At 46.9% G+C, this 23,046-nt stretch overlaps 1 protein-coding gene across 2 annotated transcripts in view; it reads right to left on the bottom strand.

Annotated features, from left to right (window-relative positions):
• Positions 1-23,046, bottom strand: part of SERPING1 (serpin family G member 1) — a 550,183-nt gene that overhangs the window by 484,107 nt on the left and 43,030 nt on the right. For both annotated transcript variants that reach the window (XM_077493210.1, XM_077493211.1), the window contains exon 2: positions 17,629-18,223. In XM_077493210.1, coding sequence (XP_077349336.1) covers positions 17,629-18,223 — 595 coding nt within the window. The remainder of the gene's footprint in view (positions 1-17,628; positions 18,224-23,046) is intronic.

Here is a 23,046-nt window from a genome sequence, read left to right as displayed (position 1 = left end):
GATTGCCCAGTCCGCCTGATCTCTGTGGATAATCGGCCTCTCTCACAAGACCTAGTGCTCCAATCCACCAACCCTTTCCAGTTACAATTGGGGGCTTTGCATTGGGAGAAGATTTCATGTCTTGTCATTGACTCTCCATCCACTCCTTTGATCCTAGGCCTTCCTTGGCTTCAGAAGCACAATCCTGTAATTGACTGGCCAGCAGCAAATATTCTGGCTTGGTTCAATCAGTTTAAAAAGAATTGAATCCAGCACCTTGTTCGACTTACTACCTGTCAAGTAGGAATGGAACAGATTCCGCTTTTTTATAAGGACTTTCGGGATGTGTTTTCTAAAGGGATTGCTGACACTTTACCTCCTCATCGCAGTTATGATTGTCCCATTGACCTCTTGCCTGACACTACAACTCCTGGAGGGAGAGTCTTTACACTGTCTGAACAAGAGAATCTTGCTTTGCAAGAATACATCCAGGAAAACCTAACTAAGGGTTTCATCCGTTCCTCCACTTCTCCCGCAGGAGCAGGATGCTTCTTTGTCCCAAAGAAGGATGGGGGACTGAGACTTTGTGTTGATTACAGAGGTCTAAATAAAATAACTGTTCCCAATTGGTATCCTCTCCCTCTCATCACAGAGTTGTTCTCTCAAATCCAGGGAGCTAAAATCTTCTCCAAACTGGACTTAAGGGGGGCCTATAATCTGGTGCACATCCGTGCAGGCGATGAATGGAAGACCAAGGATGGTCTTTACGAATGTCTTGTCACGTCTTTCGGCCTGAGGAATGCACCAGCCATCTTTCAGAACTTTATGAATGACATTTTCCGTGACATGTTGGGTCGCTTCATGCTTGTATATTTAGACGATATTTTGATATACTCTTCCAATCTTGAAACACATCAGAAGCATGTCTGTTCGGTTTTGGCCCGACTAAAGACTCACTCCCTTTTTATAAAGCCTGAAAAATGTATTTTCCATGTTAAACAAGTACCTTTCCTGGGATACCTAATTTCTGACACAGGCCTCACCATGGACCCAGCCAAGATTCATACCATTTTAGACTGGGCACCACCTTAAGACCTGAAGGCAGTTCAACGCTTCCTGGGCTTTGCAAATTTCTATCGAAAATTCATTAAGAACTTTGCCACATTACACATTCCATCACCTCTCTCACCAGAAAGACTCCGACTACATTTAAATGTACTACTGAAGCCCAGGCAGCCTTCACTCGGTTAAAGAAAGCCTTTACCTCTGCACCAATTCTATGCCATCCTGTTCCTGGACTACCTTTTATTGTAGAGATAGATGCATCTGAAGTAGGGATGCGGTTTTGTCACAAAAGAATCCTGTAAATGCTGCCATCTACCTGTCACGTACCTTACAGCGGAGTCTGACTGCTGGGGGTGGCCTCTTGCACGGTTCTAGTCTCAACACCCCTGGAAGTGGGGACAGGGAGTGTTTAGGAAGCAAAAGGGTGCAGGTGCCTGCAGATTGAAGATGGAGGCTTGAAAACACTGGATCCTCACGGAAGAGATGTAGACTGGTCACCAGAGGTGTTCAGTGGAAGCCAAGCAGGTATGAGGAAAACACAGCGCATCAGGAACAAGCAAGGTTGGCAACTGGCTGGCAACGAGGTACAGGAACGGAAGACAAGTTCGTAGTCAGGGACGAGCAGAGGTCTGGTAACGTGCTGGCAGTGAGGTACAAAATCAGGAAGCAAGCCGAAGTTAGAAAGTCCAAGCCGAGGTCAGTAGAAGTCCAGGAAGTAGTAAGCAGGGATGATCTAGAAGAGTAGTCAAGCAAGCCGGGTAATCAGGAACAAGGTAACAGGTACAAACAGCGACCAGGTATCTCAGGCAGGAGCTGAAGACAATCCAGCACTGGTATCAGGTCAGGACCGTGTTTTTATATGGTGACATGTGCCAGGATTGGTGGACATGGTCGTGCGTGAGTACGTACACACGTTCGGTTTGGCTTGCGAGTGCGTCCACATGTTTGTATTGGCGTGTGCGTGCGTCCATTCGTTCCCGAACTCGTTCGCCTCTGACGGGGACAACACGCATGGCCCTTGGAACAAAAACAAGCTGCTGTCATACGGGGACGGACATTCACACAGTGAGTTCCCTGACAGTGCCTCCCCCTTAAGGGCAGCCTCCGGATGCCTCTTCAAACCAAACCTTTAAGGCGAGAGCGATGAAAGGCCCGTATGAGTCTTTGGGCATGGAGATTTGCTTCGGGCTCCCAGGAATTTTCATTTTTGTCCTTGTCGTTTTCCTGTAATCCAGAATGGCTTTGATCTCGAACTCCTCCTCCCCATCTATCATCACAGTTTCTGGAGGACCTATCTCACAATCTGGAAAAGAATTGGGTACATCAGGTTTAAGTAACGAAGCATGGAACACAGGATGGATCCTGAATGAGTCGGGAAGTTCAAGTTCATAGGCCACGGGGTTGATTTTTTTCTTAATTGAGAAAGGCCCCAAATATCTGGGTCCCAATTTTTAGAGGGACATGCAAGTTTCAAGTTCACAGTTGAAAACCATGCACGAACACCGACCTTTAAGTCCAATTCCCCCCTCTTCTTGTCAAAGAATGTTTTATTGTCCTCCTGTGCCTTTGAAATGGTTTCCTTAAGTACCTGATTGTTGGTAACAAAGAAATTCAGCCTATCCTGGACAGCTGGTACAGGAGAATCCAGTATGGATGTTGGCAGAAAAGAGGTATGAAAACCGTAATTAGAAAAGAATGGTGACTGATTTGTGGCAGAGTGAATAGAATTATTGAATGCAAATTCTCTCCTGGGAAAAGAAAGTGAAACAACGTAAGTACTGCTCCAACGTTTGGTTAGTACGTTCTGTAGCTTATCAAAAGCAGCTTGAGCTGCAGCAGTCCATTGAAACCGACTTTGTTTCCTTGTGAGTTGTGTGATAGGCACTATGATACTGGAGAAATTCTTGATAAACTTCCTATAAAAATTAGAAAAACCAACAAAACATTGTACTCCTTTCTTGTCAGTTGGGGGTGGCCAGGACAAAATGGCTGAAACCTTCTGAGGGTCCATTGCCACACCCTCAATCAATATCACCAGGCCGAGAAAGTGAATGGTCTGGAGCTCGAACTCACATTTCTCGGCTTTAGCATAGAGTCCGTTTTGTCTTAGCCTGAGAAGAACATGTTTTACATGGTCACTATGTGCTTCTAGAGAGTTTGAAAATATCAAAATATCGTCCAAATAGACGATCACAAATAGATCCAAAAAGTCCCTGAAAATACCATTAACGAAATGTTGGAAGATAGCTGGTGCATTGCAGAGTCCAAGTGGCATGACCAGGTAGTGGCATGACCAGGTACCCAAAGTGGCCAAAGCGTGTCCGGAAAGCTGTTTTCCACTCATCCCCCTTACGGATTCTGATTAAATTGTAGGCACCCTGTAAATCCAACTTTGTAAATATTCTTGCCGAACAAAGTCTCTGGAATAGTTCCGGGATCAATGGGAGAGGGTTAGCGATTTTTAATCATTATTTTGTTCAAGTCCCTGTAGTCCACACATGGGCGGAGAGAATAATCCTTCTCGACGAAGAATACTCCGGCACCAGCTTGAGAAGAAGAGTGTCGGATGAATCCCTTCATTGAGATCCTCGTCGATATATTCCTTAAGGACCAGAAGTTCAGGTTCTGATAAAGGAAAAATCCTTCCGAAAGGAATTTCAGCTCCTGGCAATAATTCGATTGGACAATCATAAACCCGATGAGGGGGAAGAGTTTCAGCCTTTTGTTTATCAAAAACGTCTAAGAAACTATGATATGTAGATGGGACCAGTCTTTGGGCCTCAGATATAGGGCCTGAACAGGCAATGACTGGGACCAAATGGTGGGAGACCTTGAGACAGTTCTGGAGGCAGTAAGCAGATTGAAAAATCACCTCACCAGTAACCCAGTTTATTTGGGGGTTGTGGGCTTGTAGCCATGGCATTCCCAGAATGATTGGGAATCGTGGCGAGGAGATAACGTCCAGGAGGAGTAGCTCCTGATGGTCAGGTAGTATGTTGGCGTATAATGGTTGAGTCTCATGGGTAATAGGGCCAGATCTGATGTTTGATCCATCCGCTAGCCATATGGAGAGTTGACGTTGCTTGAGTATCAACGGTATGTTGTGTTGCAGAACAAGAGCATGATCAATGAAGCAGCTGCAGGCACCAGAATGAACTATAGCCTGGACCCGGAGTGTTCCTTCTGGAAGCTGTGAGGAAATGGGAACAGTGATGTGAATAGAGCTTGTCAAAAGCAATGCATTGGGTTCATGAGGCAAAGGATAGAACTGAGGAAACAAATGAAGTTGTGAAACGCGTCTTCTGATTGGCCCACACGTCACTTCCGGATCCCAGAGCTTGCGTTCCATGCTGGAACGCACTTCCGATTCCCGGCCATCCGACCATCCGGACGCTTAACAAAGCTGGAAACCGATGAAAACCATTAGAAATACAGAGGTGCTGCTCCAAATCAGCTTTTGGAACACAGAGGCAAGCCTATTGTCGTCCCCCCTGTCTGCTTTGGCCGTATTTTTTTACTTTAATAAATACTTTATCTTTTATACTGCACTTAGTCTGGCGCACCTTCTCCCTGTTCTTTGTGTTTTCATGAGGCAAAGGGTTGAACTTACGGGTCTTGTTCGGGCACATATTTGCATAATGACCAGCTTCTCCACAATAGAGGCAGAGATTGTTCTGGTGTCGACGCTGCTTTTTTTTTGGAGATAACGGGGAACGAAGCAGGCCTATTTGCATTGGCTCTGGGGTTTCAGAGGTGGTAACAGGTACATGGGACGTGGGAATGGGAGGATGGTTCCGGAAACTTAGGCAACATTCATGTGGGACGAATTTGACTAATTCTCTCAGATCTCCGTTCCCTAAAACGACGTTCTATTTGAATCGATACTTGGATCAGGTTCTCCAAAGACCTGGGAATTCCAACACGGGCCAACTCATCTTTTAGAGCCTCGGAAAGTCCAATGCGGAACTGGTAGCGGAGGGCAGCGTCGTTCCACTGAGTATCAGAACTCCACCGCCTGAAGACGGTTACATAGTTCTTCAGGGACCTACGACCCTGCTGGAGAGCATGAAGGCTGGCTTCTGCAGTTGTGGCACGCTGAGGGTCATCATACAACTTGGCCATTTCATTCAAGAAAGAGTCCATAGTGTCTAACAGAGGGCTGGCCTGTTCCAATAAGCGGTGAACCCAGGTTTGAGGTTCCCCCTGAAGTAATGAAATGATGAATCCCACCTTTGTGTTTTCCAGGGAGAAGGTGCGAGGCTGTAGCAGGAAAAATAACTGGCAGGCATTCCTGAAGGCACGGAATTTACTGCGATCTCAGGAAAACCTCTCTGGAGTAGGAACTCGAGGCTCTGGGGGTGGCCCCACTACTGCAGGTGCAGATGCTGAGGCTGCTGGACTGGAGGACTGGGATGCTGTGGCCCCTTGAGGAGCAACAGTGCTTGGCGTCAATGACTCCACTCTCTGCTCAAGTTGGTGATAGCCATCTTGCAGGCCCTGGACTGGTTGGGTAAGGGCGGAGATCTGTTGACACAAAGCTTCCAAAGGTGAGGCCCCCTGTCGGACTCCATTATGGCTGGATCGTACTGTCACGTACCTTAAAGCAGAGTCTGACTGCTGGGGGTGGCCTCTTGCACGGTTCCGGTCTCAACACCCCTGGAAGTGGGGACAGGGAGTGTTGAGGCAGCGAAAGGGTGCAGGTGCCTGCAGATTGAAGATGGAGGCTTGAAAACACTGGATCCTCACGGGAAGAGGTGTAGACTGGTCACCAGAGGTGTTCAGGTGTTCAGCGGAAGCCAAGCAAGTATGAGGAAAACACTGCATGTCAGGAACAAGCAAGGTTGGCAACTGGCTGGCAACGAGGTACAGGAACGGAAGACAAGTTTGTAGTCAGGGAAGAGGTCTGGTAATGTGCTGGCAGTGAGGTACAAAATCAGGAAGCAAGCCAAAGTTAGAAAGTAGCCGAGGTCAGTATAAGTCCAGGAAGTAGTAAGCAGGGATGATCCAAAAGAGTAGTCAAGCAAGCCGGGTAATCAGGAACAAGGTAACAGGTACAAACAGCGATCAGGTATCTCAGGCAGGAGCTGAAGATGATCCAGCACTGGTATCAGATCAGGACCCTGTTTTTATATGGTGACATGTGCCAGGATTGGTGGATGTGGTCGTGCGTGCTTGAGTACGTACACACGTTCAGTTTGGCGCACGAGTGCGTCCACGTGTTCATATTGGTGCGTGCGTGCGTCCGTTCCGGAACTTGTTCGCCTCTGATGGGTTCCATGGCCCTTGGAACGAAAACAAGCCGCTGTCACACGGGGATGGACATTCACACGGTGAGTTTCCTGACACCACCCCTGTGCCTTCTTGTCCCGTAAATATTCCCCAGCAGAGCACAATTATGATATAGGCAACAGAGAACTTTTAGCCATAAAGCTAGCTTTGAAGGAATGGAGACAGGCTGGAGGGAGCTCGCTATCCATTCATAGATCTGACTGACCACAAAACCCTTGAATACATCCTTTCTGCTAAAAGACTGAACTCACATCAAGCCAGGTGGTCATTGTTCTTCTCCAGATTTGACTTCACAATTTCTTATTTACCAGGACCAAAAAACATTAAGGCTGATGCCTTGTCTCGCAGCTTTTTATCAGAGTCTCCTCCTCCGCTTCCTCCACAACCCATTATTTCTGAGGATAGGATTTTGGCTTTTACCCAGGCTGACATCTCTGAGGCCTTGTTACCAGCACAGGCTGAAGCCCCTCCCTCCACTCCCTCTGGTATGCTCTTTGTGCCCCTAGCTCTTTGTTTGCAGGTTTTGCAGCAAGTACATGCATCAAAACCTGCAGCACATCCGGGGTTTAGACACATTTTTGAGATTATCTCTCGCAACCTCTGATGGCCATCGATTAGGCAGGATGTCTTAGCCTTCATCCAGGCCTGTGAAGTTTGCGCCAGAAGCAAGAGCAGTACTCCTAAGCCCCCCAGTCTCCTACGTCCTCTACCAATACCTACCTGTCCCTGGACCCGTTTATCTATGGACTTTATCACTGACTTGTCTCCGTCCCAGGGATGTTCCACGATCTAGGGGGTGGTAGACAGGTTCAGTAAGATGGCCCACTTTGTTCCGCTTCCGAAGCTTCCATCTGCTGAACTGGCATCTTTATTCATTAAGCATATTTTCAGGCTCCATGGAGCACCAATTAACATTGTATCTGACCGTGGCTCTCAGTTTATATCCCAGTTTTGGAAGGCCCTTTGCTCTCAGCTGGGGATTAAATTATCATATTCTTCAGCATATCATTCTGAGACAAATGGCCAAACAGAAAGGACTAATCAGATTCTAGAGAAGATGGTACGTTGTCTGATGGCCAAAGATGAGGTGGAGTGTGTCAACATCCTTCCATGGGCAGAGTTTGCCTTTAATTATTGTGTCAGCACATCTACAGGGACCTCTCCTTTCTTTTGTGTTTACGGGTTGCATCCTCGTGTGTGCTCCTTTGATCTCCCGCCCTCTGATGTTCCAGATGCCAACACCACGACTGAAAATTTCTCCAAAATCTGGTCTGATGTAAATCGTGCTATTTCTCTCTCTGTGCAGGCTTTTAAGAAAACGGTTGACAAGCAGCATTCAAAGGCACCAGGATATAAAGTTGGTGACAAAGTGTGGCTATCATCTAGGAATCTGTCCCTGCATGTTCCATCTAAAAAGCTTGGCCCAAAATTCATCGGGCCTTATGAAATTTCGGAGATTGTTAATCCTGTGTCCTACAGATTAAAACTTTCCCCATCCATGCGCATTCCAAATGTCTTTCATGTTTCATTGTTGAAACCTGTTCATTCCAGCCTCCTAGTAAATGAACCAGAACCTGTGGATGTGTTGGACAGTCAAGAATATGAAGTGGCATTTATTCTTGATTCCAGACTGCGCAATTCCTTACAATATCTCGTTTATTGGAAAGGTTTCGGCCCATAGGATCGATCTTGGGTACCAGCTCGTGATCTTCATGCTGATCGACTTAAGAAGAAGTTCCATCTCCGTTATACAAGTAAGCCTGGGGGTGCAGGAGAAACCCCTTGAGAAAGGGGGTACTGTCAGTACTAGAATCCCTTTAGGACCCAGCACAACTCACCTGACACAGCCGTTGTATGGGAAACAACAGTGATTGGCCAGCTCACCTTTGAATCACCTGTATCAGCATTCAGTCAGTGCTCATGTTAGAGTTCACATTTGTGTTTGATCCAGCTGATATCTGCTCTGTGTCTTTCGTGTATGACCCGGCTTGTTTGACCCTCCTTGCTCGCTTCTGATTTGGTACTGTTTGGACTATGACCCAGCTTGCATAGACTACGCTTTGCCTAATTCTACTGTAGTACCCTCATCTGCATCGGTGAACTACAAGCATCAGCTAACATCTATCCTCATCTGCAGCAGTAAACTACAAGGTCCAGCAAACATCTACCTTCATCTGCAGCGGTGAACTACAAGTCCCAGCTGACCTTCTCTGCTTAGACCTGCTCATGGTATGTGCTCTTGTTCTTTGAACTCTTTGTATGATCAGCACACCTGAACTGTTACCTGTTATCTGCTCCCAGCCTGACAGAATGTACATTTAGGTGCAATATGTAGGGCTTCCTGTAGAGGGCAATATGGTAGAGTGTCCCCATTGTGGACATTCTGCCCACTTCCAGTTTTAACCACGCAAGATTTTACCGCAGTGTCCGACTTTGGAAGTGGCTATATATGTATCTATTACACAGTTGATTTTGGATGTCTAATTTCAAGTGTATTTGCTGTGTTGTGTGTGGGGTTTTATTTTTTATTTTTTTTTATATGCCTATATTTTTGTTTGAAGTTTGATGGTGGGGAATTGCCATATCGTAGGTAAGCCCATTGATGTCCAGCTTAACCTCAAAACAAGACTCGATGTCTAAAGCCGCGTACACACGGGGCGGACTGTCTGGCCAACTTAGTCCGTCAGACAATCCGACGGACAGTCCGTCATACTTTCGAATGAACGGACTTGACCACACACACCACTTTTTGAGCGGACTAATACGGCGTACTAAGTCCGCCATACTATCCGCCCTACTTTTGAAATGAACGGACTCGCCCACACACGCGGAGGAAAGTCCGCTCATTTCGAGCCCGTCTCCAGGTAGGCGAAGCCCGAGAAGGAGACGTCGCTGGCCCCACCGCCTGGTATGGACTTAAAGGGGAACCCCAACGACGAATAAAAAATCGGCGTGGGGGTCCCCCCCAAGTCCACAACAGACCCTTGTCCGAGCACGCTACCCGGCCGGCCAGGAAAGGGGGGCGAGCGAGCGCCCCCCCTCCTGAGCCGTACCAGGCCGCGTGCCCTCAACATGGGGGGGTGCCTTGGGGAAGGGGGGGCCGCGCGGCCCCCCCACCCCAAAGCACCTTGTCCCCATGTTGATGAGGACAAGGGCCTCTTCCCGACAACCCTGGCCGTTGGTTGTCGGGGTCTGCGGGCGGGGGGCTTATCGGAATCCGGGAGCCCCCTTTAATAAGGGGGCCCCCGGATACCGGCCCCCCACCCTATGTGAATGAGTATGGGGTACAATGTACCCCTACCCATTCACCTGTAAAATAAAAGTACAAAAAAAAACACAACACACGAGATAAAATACTTTATTGCACAGCTCCGGGGGTCTTCCGTCTTCGGGGGTCTTCTCGCCAGACTCCTCCGCTATCTTCTTGTAGCTCTTTTGCTAGCGGAGGAGTCCGGCTTTCTTCCTCGCCGCCGGCCTCTTCTCCCGACTTCGGGGGTCTTGTCCCCCTCTTCGGTTCTTCTGCCGGGCCACCGCGCCTTCTTATAGCTCTTTTACAGGCGGTGGCCCGGTCTTCTGTCGCCACCTTCCGTTCTTCTTCTTCTTCTTCTTCTTCTTCCTTTCTTCTTCCTTCCTTCTTCTTCCTTCCTTCCTTCTTCTTCCTTCTTCTTCCTTCTTCTTCCTTCCTTCTTCTTCCTTCTTCTTCCTTCTCATTCTCATTCTCATTCTCCTCCTCCTCCTCCAGGAGATGTTGCCTCGACGATCTCTCCGGCCGGAATGCCAGGGACGCGCTGCGCTGCCACTTATATAGGGACAATGGGGCGGTGTCACATGGCTTTATGTCACATGGGTTGGTGTCACATGGTGACCCCCGCCCCCTTACGATGTCATAGTCCCCATGTGACCAACCCATGTGACATAAAGCCATGTGACACCGCCCCATTGTCCCTATATAAGTGGCCGCGCAGTGCGTCCCTGGCATTCCGGCCAGAGAGATCGTCGAGGCAACATCTCCTGGAGGAGGAGAAGAAGAAGAAGAAGAACGGAAGGCGACGACGGCGGCGACAGAAGACCGGGCCACCGCCTTTTATTTTACAGGTGAATGGGTAGGGGTACATTGTACCCCATACTCATTCACATAGGGTGGGGGGCCGGTATCCGGGGGCCCCCTTATTAAAGGGGGCTCCCGGATTCCAATAAGCCCCCCGCCCGCAGACCCCGACAACCAACGGCCAGGGTTGTCGGGAAGAGGCCCTTGTCCTCATCAACATGGGGACAAGGTGCTTTGGGGTGGGGGGGCCGCGCGGCCCCCCCTTCCCCAAGGCACCCCCCATGTTGAGGGCACGCGACCTGGTACGGCTCAGGAGGGGGGGGCGCTCGCTCGCCCCCCTTTCCTGGCCGGCCGGGTAGCGTGCTCGGACAAGGGCCTGTTGTGGACTTGGGGGGGACCCCCACGCCGATTTTTTTTTTTCGGCGTTGGGGTTCCCCTTTAAGTCCATACCAGGCGGCGGGGCCAGTGACGTCTCCTTCGCGGGCCCCGCCTACCTGGATACCCGCTCGAAATGAGCGGACTTTTCTCCGGGCGGGAAAAGTCCGCTCATTTTAAAAGTACGGCGGACTGGCACACACACGGGCGGATTGTCCGCCAAAATGCGAGTCCGACGGACAGTATTACGGAAATTCCGAAATACTTAGTCCGCCAGACTGCACGCTGAAAAAGTCCGCTGAAGCCCACACACGAGCGGACTGTCCGCTGAAATGTGTTTCGGCGGACTAAGTAGGCCAGACAGTCCGCCCATGTGTACGCGGCTTTACTGAGGCTTTTGATGTCAAATGAGGCTTGATGTTTGACTAAGTCCTCGGGGATCAGAACGAGGCTTGGTCGCCCGTGCCCCAGGATGACGTCAATCTCAGATGAAACGCATAGGACGCATGACATGCTGATGTCATCACGATTTATGAGTCCCGGAATTGCGTAGGCTCGTTTGTATGTTTTTACTGGCTGGTGTTTTACCATTCCCCTGTGTGTGTGAGGTGCTTTTAACCAATAAATCGTTGGATTTACATGATGCAGAGTCTCTATTATTTTCGAGTGGGACGTTCCTAACATCGGGAGAGAGAGAGATCGCCTGCAGGACTACTGATCTTTGGTCCGATTTTAATCCAAAGGCCCTGGCGAGGTAATCTGCAACAAGCGTTACTGACTTTTCTAAAGGTCCAGTACATCTGGTAAGCAGGCATTTCTTATTATCGGTGGTGGTATCATATGGTGTCCATTACACCGGGGAATGAAAGGGACTATATTGTGTCTGAAAGTTTACACATGGACTACTAATTCCAAGATTTTGGCACTGCTGTCAATTTATCACCCTGCTCTTCACATAACTTTTTCCAAAAAGGAGGACTGTTCACTATTAGATGTTTTATGCTGTTTATGTTAGTTAAGAGCGACGCTATTTTATACTATGCTGTTTTTGTGATATCACACATTTGAGTCGCGGCTGTCCATGCAGCTTCAATACCTTTTGTCATTTCAAGTGTGTTTTTTTTTTTTTTTCCTCCCATATTCAAAATTAAACAGCTGTTTTAAGGTCAGTACTTGTATATTATTTCGTTTACCTGAGATTTCCCCATTAGATTTTTTTCTCATTCTGTTCCAGCTACCTTTTTTGCCTGGACCTGCCAATCCAGGCTTCACTCAACAAAAGTCCCAGTACATTTTTTTTTATTGTAGCTACTTCGTTTACAGAAAATCTATTATGTGCTTTGTATATATTATAATACAGCACGCCTGTTGCATGCAAGTTACATAGTTGGTAGAGTTGAAAAAAGAAATCGGTCCATCCAGTTTAACCTGTGTAGCTGTGGGTGTGTTTATGTACAGTATTTAGTAACCCTAAAAAAAAAAAATCATTTAAATTTTGTTTTTCTATGTTCTACATATTTATCATTGCTGCTGGTCAGATTACATGCCTCCATCATCAAGCTTTCTCCTCTTCTTTACCTATATTCCTGTATATTATGTTTGTTAAGATGCCAATCGCTTACACAAGGGATTGTGGATAGAGTTCCACATCCTTACCGCTCTAACCATAAAGAAATTAATGGGGTGGGTAACTACATGGAAAATGAGGTCCAATGTAGAAAAATGTAAAATAATGTATTTGGGTGGAAAAAATATAAATGCAATCTATACACTGGGGGGAGAACCTCTGGGGGAATCTACTAGGATCCTCAGGTCCTTTTCCATTTTAGAGGATAGGCTCAGCAATTGCATGCAATGCCAAGCTGCTGCTAACAAAGCAAACAGAATATTGGCATGCATTAAAAACGGGATCAACTCCAGAGATAAAGCGATAATTCTCCCACTCTACAAGACTCTGGTCCGGCCGCACCTAGATAGAGTATACTGCCCAGTTCTGGGCGCCAGTCCTCAGAAAGAATGTACTGGAAATGGAGCAAGTACAAAGAAGAGCAACAAAGCTAAAAAAAGGTCTGGAGCATATTAGTTATGAGGAAAGTTTGCAAGCACTGAACTTATTCTCTCTGGAGTAGAGACACTTGAGAGGGGATAGGATAAAACTTTTTTTGCAGAAGGCAGTTTAACAAGACACGTAGCCACTCATTAAAATTAGAAGAAAAGAGGTTTAACATTAAACTACATAGAGCATTCTTTACTATAAGAGCGGCAAGGATGTGGAATTCCCTTCCACAAGTGGTGGTCTCAGCCTGAGGGGGCATTGATAGTTTCAAAAAACTATTAGATAAGCACCTGAATGACCACAGCATACAGGGGTATACAATGTAATACTGACATATCACACACATACAGTAGGATGGACTTGTGTATTTTTACAACCTCACCTACTATGTAACTATTTAACTACGTGTATGTAAAGAACATATAACAAGTTGTTTCAAAGGGTCATGCTTTGATAAAGTTCAGTATCAATGTACAACAAGGTGCCATGAATCCAGTTCCTTATATACTGTATCTAGTTATAGATTCTAAATGATATAGTTCTTGATTATGAAAATTATGTTCTCCTTTACTAGGAGGTTGTTGCAGGGTACATAGACCTATTGTTGCTCTTCGGCTTCATCAAATACATTTTCAGAGCATCTTATAGACACATTTGAGGTTGGCGTGTTTAAGCAGTAGACAGAGGACTTGTGGGAAGGCTGGCCGAAGGCCAGCCTGTATTTGTGGGAGGAGTCAGAGACTATTTAACCCTCCTCCTCCATCAGGGCCAGGGTTGGTGTTTTCTGGGTTAGGAGGGGGTGGGGCTGACATTCGTCACTTCCGGGTCCTTGCCGAGCTAATCTGCTGCTGTGGTGGCGATGTCTGTCGGGGAGACCGCCAGCCCACCCACTTTGTCACCCCTGGGTACTTTGGTCTCCACACCAGGGTCAGCTTCACGAGGGAGCCACCTGCCTGGTGGGGGGGTGGGTTCGGCCGCTGCCGACTCCTCTCCCCGCACGCATCCAGGGCCACGAGGGAACCGCCTGCCTGGTGCCCACCGGGGAGGTTTGGGGTTCGGCTGTCACCGACTCCTCTCCCTGTAAGCATTTAGGTCCAACAAGGGAGCCGCCTGCCTGGTGCCCGCCGGGGGGGGGGGGGGTTCGGCAACCGCCGACTCCTCTCCCCATACGCATCCAGGTGCATGAGGGAGATGTCTGCGTGGGGGGGGGGGGGGGCTGTGGGTGTTCAGTCGCCTTCCGCTGATTCCTCTCCCCATACACTTCCAGCACCATGAGGGGGCCGCCTGCCAGCATTGCTGTCAACATGATTTCTTGCTGGCAATCATAGCATAGCAATCTAGTATACAGCATGTAGTGCATAACTGTTCTGTCGAGCCCATCCAGTGGTTAGGTGGCATTAATTATCACATGTGCTGCTTAGAGGCCACGGCAGATCACGCAGGCTGATGGCAGCTACTTTGGCTGTAAGGTTCAGGACAATTTATTCAGCTCTGCTCTCAGTATTCAATCCCCAAATGTGCTATGGTTTCATTACATATATTCACAGTCAGGATATCACTTGACCCGTGCACATCTTGCTTCATGTGGGGGCCACCCGCCCACTTCTCCGGGTTTTTCGCCGGGGGGGTGTTCGCCATCCTGCCCGTTCGCTCCTCTCCTCATGCCCAGCTGGCTCCTCAAGGGGACCTCCCATCCATTTCTCTCGGTGCTCTCGGGGGGGGGGATGGGCGGCCTCCCGCCTGCTTGCTCCTCTCTCCCCACTGTTGGCTCCGCTGCAGCAGTCACAGAGGACATTAGACCATATCCATGGCAACGGCCTGACATGAGGTGATGGGGCCGTCAAGGCTTGTAGTAGATGTACTAGGCTGGAGTATCGGTGTGGTTATTCGCAATTCATTCTCAAGTTTGCACGTTCCCATTCATTGTCAGCAGGGCTTTGCATACCTGGGGGGGCTTGGCAGACATGAAGGACGCAACTATGTACATTGCAGGTTTTTAATTTTTGCTTTTCTTTGGCAAGTGTTCCATCGTAGCACAGCATTTCTGTCACAGCGTTCTGCCCCAGCATTTCTGCCACAGCGTTCTGCCACAGCGTTCTGCCCCAGCATTGCTGTCATAGCGTTCTGTCCCAGCATTTCCGTCCATAGCATTCTGCCCCAGTTTCTGTCATTGCGTCATGTCCCGGTTTTCTTCGTCTCTGCGCCTGCATTTCTGTCATGGCATTTCCTGCCTCAGCATTTCTGTCTTAGTGTTCTACCCCAGCTATCTGGCTCAGTGTCCAGTCTCAGCATTTCTGGCTCGCCGTGCAGTCTCAGCATTTCTGTTTCATTTGCGTTTCTGTCCAGGTTTTCTGTCATGGCATTTCTGTCTCAGCGTTCTGTCATAGCATTCTCCCCCAGGATTTCTGTCATTGCATTTCTGCCTCAGCATTTCAGTCTCTGCGTTTGTCATTTCGTTTCTGCCCCAGGTTATCTGTCATGGCATTTCTGCCTCAGCCTTTCTGCCCAGGGTTTCTGTCATTGCATTTCTGCCTCAGCGTTCTTTCATTGCGTTCTGCCCCTGGATTTCTGTCATAGCGTTTCCTGCCCTGGATTTCTGTCATAGTGTTTTTCTGCCCCTGGATTTCAGTCATTGCATTTCTGCCCCTGGATTTCTGTTATTGCGTTTCTGCCTCAGCATTCAGTTTCAGCGTTTTTCTGTCATAGCGTTTTTTTCTGTCATTACGTTTCTGCCTCAGCATTTCTGTCATTACGTTTCTGCCTCAGCATTCAGTTTCAGCGTTTTCTGTCATAGCGTTTTTTTCTGTCATTACGTTTCTGCCTCAGCTTTTCTGTCATTACGTTTCTGCCTCAGCATTTATGTCATTACGTTTCTGCCTCAGCATTTATGTCATTACGTTTCTGTCTCAGCATATCTGTCATGGTGTTGCTGTCCTTGCATTTCAGCCTCGGTGTTCAGCCTCAGCGTGGTTGTTCACTCATGGCATACACCGATACCGGTTTTATCTTTGTTGGTTGTCATGTCTCGTCGTGTCTGTGTGCATGTTTGTACCTGGCAGTTAGCTAGGGCTCACACGTCAGGATCTGTCACGTCCACAGATCCATACTGGCTGAGGTTTCGTTTGTTAATGATTGTTGACCACAATCTTCTCGTCTGTATACCATATGTCATACGATGCATGTTCATTCACTACACCTGTACGTCTACCCACCACGGTCTGTGGGTACTCTAGCCCTGAGTTTTTCTGTTAATTACCTGTCTCTGCGCTGCAGGTTACTCTGGCTCACGCACTACTTACACAAGGGGGGGGGGGGGGTTGTCATCAGGTTCATTCACACGCTGTGGTCTGGACATTTCTGCTTATGTTCCCTTTCTTAGGTAGGCAGAGGGGTGTTGTTGTTCTCATGTCTGGTTGTCTGTCTTTCCTCCAGTTGTGTTCTCAGGATGGGCCGTCTTGGCATCTATACCGTTATCAACCATGCCTGCACTCACTTCCATTAGCCCTGCCCATTGTTGGGGCGAATTGATTTGTGCAGGATGTCGTTTCGCCACTGGGCCCACCCTCGGGTCAGCAGCAGTTGTCAATTTTTCTTCAGTTGACGTCCTGTTGCTTAGAGGCCCTGGTTACCACCCTGGGATTAATACTCAGGGTGTGTCCTAAGCCACGGTCCTTAGGTGGTAGGTTTGGGCGTCATCGTCATGATTCTGGATTCCACTCTTGGCTCCGATCTCTTGTCTAGGGGGTTGCTTGGAGTACTGCTCAGGGACGTTGGTCCAGTCATCTTTGCTGATCCCGGGTCTGTTCCAGGTTGGGGGGGGGGGGTTCAGTCACTTGGGTATGGCTGTATCATGCCATGGGACTTATTTACCTGGGTTGGAGTCTGACTCTCCTTCTTCCGTTCAGGATTCGATCTTGGTTGGTAGGTCTCACACTGAAGCACGGCCTGTTTGTATCCGGTGGGACCAGTGTCCTGTGTCTGGCATGGTGTCTCCATGTTGATGATGCTCATTGCCATGGCGCCTACTCCATCACATCCATCAGGCAGCCAGCATTTTTCACTCCTTTCAGTGGTCTTTTTGCACTCTCCCTCTCACTTCCTCATACCAGGTATGGGTAGGCCAGGCTTTGGGGGGGGGGGGGGGGGGGGAGCTTTCAATGTGCTACTTCACTGTTGTCCTTTTGAGATATTTCAGGTAGCCAGGGATTTATTTATGGAGTAGCAATGTAGGAATATTTTCTTTATATAGATTAGGGTAGGGTATTTTTGTAAATGGATACTACGAGGTAGCAATATTTTTCCTTGCACAAAATAAAAGAGTAAATTGTATTAGGAAGAGAGGATTTTGGGTGGGAAATGTCACCACATTCACTTAGTTCTGGGACATTATTCGTTTTGGACAGAGTAGAGATGGATTAGAACACCCGTCACGCTTTTATTCCTACTTCTGCCTCCGTTAGGGAGAATTACCCTCTCTTTGTCCTGTTTACTGTTATCAACAAAAGTGAAACTAAAGGAAAATATATAGAACAGTAATGGAGGGGGATACTAGTTTTGGTGACCTGGGAGGCCCAATGGATTCCCTTAATTTGGAGGGATTTTTCTCTCACTTCCATAGCAAAAACAGGGACAGGAAGTGCACAGAAATCTTTCCATTGGGACACAGATGGCAAAAATAAACTGTCAGGACTTATAACCCTCCCTTGCTCTATCCAAAATGAAAATGAGCTTTGCATATAGTTCTATTTAAATATTTGTAGCATGTAGGTATTTAACATTTTATATTTATTTAAGAAATACAGTCTGTATATCTTACCTAGCATTAGATGTGACAATGCCAAAGCAACACTAATAGGAGATACTACAAGATTTGGCCTGGAATCCAGTGGTGACAGCTTTTGGAAAAGGTCCAGTGTAAAAGTCATCAGGTCGTTTGCAACCTCATTAAGTGTATCATTGAAATGTTTCCCTGAACATACTGGCCACAACATAGAACAAGATGGTGTCTTCTTCACCTGAGGCAAGTTGTGTTCAGTAACAACCTTGTTTTTTGTAATCTGTTCATGCCATACTGCACTTTCTCCTTGCTTGATCTTACTCTCTGTTTCATAACCAGAATGTTTGGTCTTAGGGAATTCGGTCCCTTTTGCAATTAGAGGTTCCTGACCCATTAAGATCTTATCTGCTTCTGTTCGTGTGTATATATTTGAAGACTGGTTCACAGTTTCAGTAACCTCTATTCCAAAAGTCTGATTGTCTTCTGGTGACTTGGTAGCTATTATCCTTGGGGGAACTGTGTTTTTACTTTTTGATTGTGCATCTGATTTATCAGCAGTTTGGTCCTCCTGTTTTTTTACAACAGGTGAACTTGTAGTTGTTGATATAGACAGAGAGGGGTCAGAATTGGGACCCTGCAGAAAGACAGAATAGAATGTTAAATGAGAAAAAAAAGTCACTGGAAGAAATTGTTCAACCACATATGCTAAAAAAATCATTATAGGCCTGAAGATTACATGAAGCCCCCAAAACATTATATATTTACTGAAATCAGATACCCTAGATCAGTGATGGCGAACCTTGGCACCCCAGATGTTTTGGAACTACATTTCCCATGATGCTCACCTACACTGCAGAGTGCAGGAGCATCATGGGAAATGTAGTTCCAAAACATCTGGGGTGCCAAGGTTCGCCATCACTGCCCTAAAGAATAAAATCCAGGTAATTCCAATGTTTCAATGTCACAATATTACCACAAAGGTCTAGGAAATGCAAACATTTCTGTAAAAAATACTCTAAAGTTTAGAGCACACAAACACAATAAATTACCCAATTGTTTTGTAAAGTATAAAAGACAAGTAAATAGATACCCAACATGTCAAACCTTAAATTTGTGTGCGTCTGTGAAATGGTGACAAACTTCAGAACCCTATATTTTCCACAGGTGATACTTTAGAAGCCCCCTATAGGTCATCAGCATCACAGAGGAGGTTTGATACTAGAAATATTGCTCTCACTCCGACGCGTGGGATTTAACATGTAACGAAAGTTTCACAATCTAAGTTTGCATGCATAGTCTCCCCCCCACTAGTGACCTTACAGTGGTACATGCATATATGTGGGGGGAATTTTATATGCTTGGGTCTTTATTTTTTTACAATTTACATATTTATTTATTTTTTTACTTAAAATGATTTTAAAAGTAAATTTTTTAAGGGGAAAAACCTTGAGACTTTACAGCTCCTTTAACTTATTTTCATCACGGGGGGGCGTGGCGTCCGAGCTCCAAGATGGACGTGTGATCTAGGAGCTCCGTTCGGCCGCCGGAGAGAACCGACTAACCTCACGACCATCGACAACTTTAAACAGAACGCACTCGTTCGCCAATCTCCGCTGACACCGAATATCCTGTCAGCCATGCCGAAAAACAAGAAACACCCGCAGACTCCGCGGAAACTTCCGAGCTTCTTCGGAACGCGCGGACCGCCACAAAATGGCGCCGGAACACCAGACGATCGCTCCGCTCTCCCGCCTGCGATGATCAGTCAGAAACCGCCGACTCACCTGCATACCGGAGCAGCTTCTTTCAGCGAATCCTCATCGGGGACTGCTAGCCCCTCCACAAGGAGTCCAGTGAAACAAAAGCTGCGGATCTCCTCACCAGAAGGCCGCGACATGGAGGTAAGTGGGCCCTCTGCTATAGGCCTCACTCCTCAGTCACACATCGCTGACCCCATTGCGACCTATCCCACCTCAGACAGGCCGATCTCTGACACACTATTGAAGGAGATGTTGCTATCCCTCAAAATTTCCATACAAACTGATATTACTGCTGAAATTACTAAATGTCATAGAGAAGTTATGGCTCTGGGCAACAGAGTGGATCAAGTGGAAAACTCATTAGGTAACTACACTAATTCCTTCAATGGCTTAGTAGAGGCCCATAAATCACACGGAGAAGAAATTGCTTGGCTAAAAAACAAGGTAGCTGACCTTGAAGACCGCTCCAGAAGGTCAAATATAAAAATCAGAGGTATCCCCGAGGTCATACCTCCCACCCAACTATTACAGTATGTACATACACTGTTCTCCACCATTATTCCTACGCTATCCCCTCAGGACTTGACTATCGATAGGATCCATAGACTACCTAAGCCAGCATTCCTGCCCGACAACTCTCCCAGAGATGTGTTACTAAAGATGCACTACTACCATGTTAAAGAGCAAATCTTAATTGCCTCACGGAAATCCGACAATAAACATCCACAATATGCAGAAATAATTCTTCTCCCTGACCTGTCACGGCACACTCTCCAGCAACGCCGTAATCTAGCCACCATAACGAAGGCGCTGAGGAATCACAGTGTTCCCCATAAATGGAGACACCCGGCGAAACTGGTCATTTCCCATGAAGGAACCACTCACAGCGTTTCTACCCTGGCTGAAGGGATTGCACTCTTACGACAATGGGGTATAATACCCCCACAAGACACATCTGGTCCGCATATACCGCCACTGACCAACACTCCAGACGAGTGGCAAGTGGTGTCTCGCAAAAGGGCTCCTAAAAAAGTTGCTGATGGTTCTACTTAATCCTCACTACAACGTATAAGGTTCTCTCCTAGGTCACAAGGGTTGTTCACTTTATTGCAACCTTTGTTGTATCCCCCGGATTAATATCCTTCCTATGCAGTTACGTCTGCACATGAATCGTTTCTCAGATTCTATTCTTAATATTTTGCTTATTTTTGTTGGTTATTGTTCTGTTCTTTGTTATGTTCTCAGTTCCTTCCTAATTAGCACAGACTCTGCATGCCCTTACTGGCTACCTCCTGTCCTTGTACATTCCCAGGGATGTTGGATACTTATTCTGACCCGGCTTTGCTCCCACCACTCATCGACTGACACAGTGAGTACGACCCCTCCCAGCGTACTTTACTCCTGCTAAATGACTATTACATGTGTATCTATAAACGCTAGGGGCCTTAACCATCCTGCAAAGCGTCACTCTCTGTGGTCTGAAGCCCTGAGGCAAAAAGCTGATGTTCTGTGTGTGCAGGAGACTCATTTCCAACTCAACAATCATCCCTCATGCACACACAGGAATTACCCGCATATATTTCTAGCGCCTAATCCGAAAAAGAAAAAAGGCGGAGTTCTCCTAGCAATCCGAGATACAGTCTCCTTTAACCTTCGCAACTCCTGGATAGATGAAAATGGCAGATATATAAACCATACACCTTCGTGTCAGTGTATTCTCCGAACACACACCAGATCAGATTTCTCAACAGGTTACTCCGAAAGGTAAAGTCTGTCCAATATGGGAACCTTATTTTGGGAGGTGACTTCAACCTGATTGTGGATCCTAAATTGGACACCTCTTCCACTGCTCAACACGGCAAGACTTACCTACACAGAACCCTTCATGTTGCAGACTTATATGATGTGTGGAGATGCACCCACGGTAACGAAAGGTCTTATACCTTTTTCTCCCACAGACACCTCTCTTACTCAAGAATTGACATGTTCTTAACAGATAAATGGACTCTGCAAAATGTCTCCTCCTCATGTATTCATGACATCACGTGGTCAGACCACGCTGTTATTTCATTATCCCTTCATGAGAAGGGTGTCTCCCCCTCTCCACCCATCTGGCGTAGTAATGTTAGACTGCTACAAGACCCCTGCACTAACCAATTGATCTCCCAGCACATTCATGAATTCTTCCAACATAATGAACACTCTGTAGAGAGCCCCTTTACACTATGGAATGCCCACAAAGCTTCAGTAAGAGGTCTTTTAATTCAACTAGGAGCTAGAGCAAAGAAACGATACACAGCAACCTTAGACTCTATTACATCTGACATACATAGGTTAGAAGCGTTGAATATGGCGTCTCCATCACAATCTCTAACTGATCAGCTTTCTGCACTTAGAGAGAAGCTGAGGGAGCATCTCACCCAAAAATATGACTCATACTTTCGCCGTCTACAGCTGTCCTCTTATGCCAATGCGAATAGGGCGGGTAAATACCTAGCCAACAGAATCAAGACAACACGCACTAAAACTAAAATCTCCCACTTACTTCACCCTGTGTCACATCACAAAATTCTTAATCCTCAAGATATTGCTAATCAATTTGCACAGTATTACAGTGCATTATATAACCTTAAATCTGATCCACATACTGTACAGCCCACCTTACCCGCCATACAACGTTTCTTGAAGGATTTGAACCTCCCTCTGCTGTCGGGTACTCACTTAGCTTCCCTGAACTCCCCATTCACCACAGGTGAAATAGAATCTGTTATCACCACGCTTCCGAATGGGAAATCCCCAGGCCCTGATGGGTTTTCTAATGAATATTTCAAAACCTTCCCTAAACTTCTTTCCCCATACTTACAAAAGGTCTTTACCCAAGCGGCGGAACGGGCATCATTTCCCCAGGAAATGCTGACAGCATATGTTGCTACGATCCCCAAACCAGGAAAGGACCACACCACCCCAAGTAACTTTAGGCCAATTTCTTTACTTAACTCAGACATCAAAATCTACGCCAAACTCTTAGCTAAGCGCCTGGAAGAATTCATACCGTCCCTCATAAAAAACGACCAGATGGGTTTCATAAGGGGGAGACAAACTTCTGATGCAACGAGACGTATCATAAATGTTGTTCATCACGCTGCTCTGTCTAAGACGCCTTCTCTGCTGCTCTCCATTGACGCAGAGAAGGCGTTTGATAGAGTAGACTGGAGTTACATGAGAGAGGTACTCTGTAAATTCGGTTTTCAGGGCACTATATTCAATGCAATGTTGGCCCTGTATTCCTGTCCCTCTGCCCAGGTGCTAACGGCTGGTATGCTGTCCCATACTTTTTTGATTACGAATGGTACCCGTCAGGGGTGCCCACTGTCCCCTACTATATTTAACCTGATGATAGAACCCCTGGCGGAGACCATCAGGTCTAATGTCGACATATCTGGCTTCGAAATAGGTTCCCGCAACCATGTTATCAATTTATTTGCAGATGATGTCATCCTTATGCTAACAAATCCATCCAGATCATTACCGTTAGTCCATGACACTCTGTTGAAATTTGGTGATATTTCCTATTACAAAGTCAACTTTGCTAAGTCATTGATATTAAACCTGGGTATGGACAGGCGTATACAGGACCAACTTAAAAGAGACCTACCATACAAATGGCAAGATGATGGTATACCATACTTGGGTATTA

The sequence above is a fragment of the Lithobates pipiens genome, unplaced genomic scaffold, assembly GCF_037356315.1.
Source record: "Lithobates pipiens isolate NorthernLeopardFrog02 unplaced genomic scaffold, aLitPip1_a1.2 Scaffold_19, whole genome shotgun sequence".
NCBI lineage: Eukaryota > Metazoa > Chordata > Amphibia > Anura > Ranidae > Lithobates > Lithobates pipiens.
Note: the sequence above shows the minus strand (reverse complement) of the source record. Positions and strands in the feature narration are given on the sequence as shown.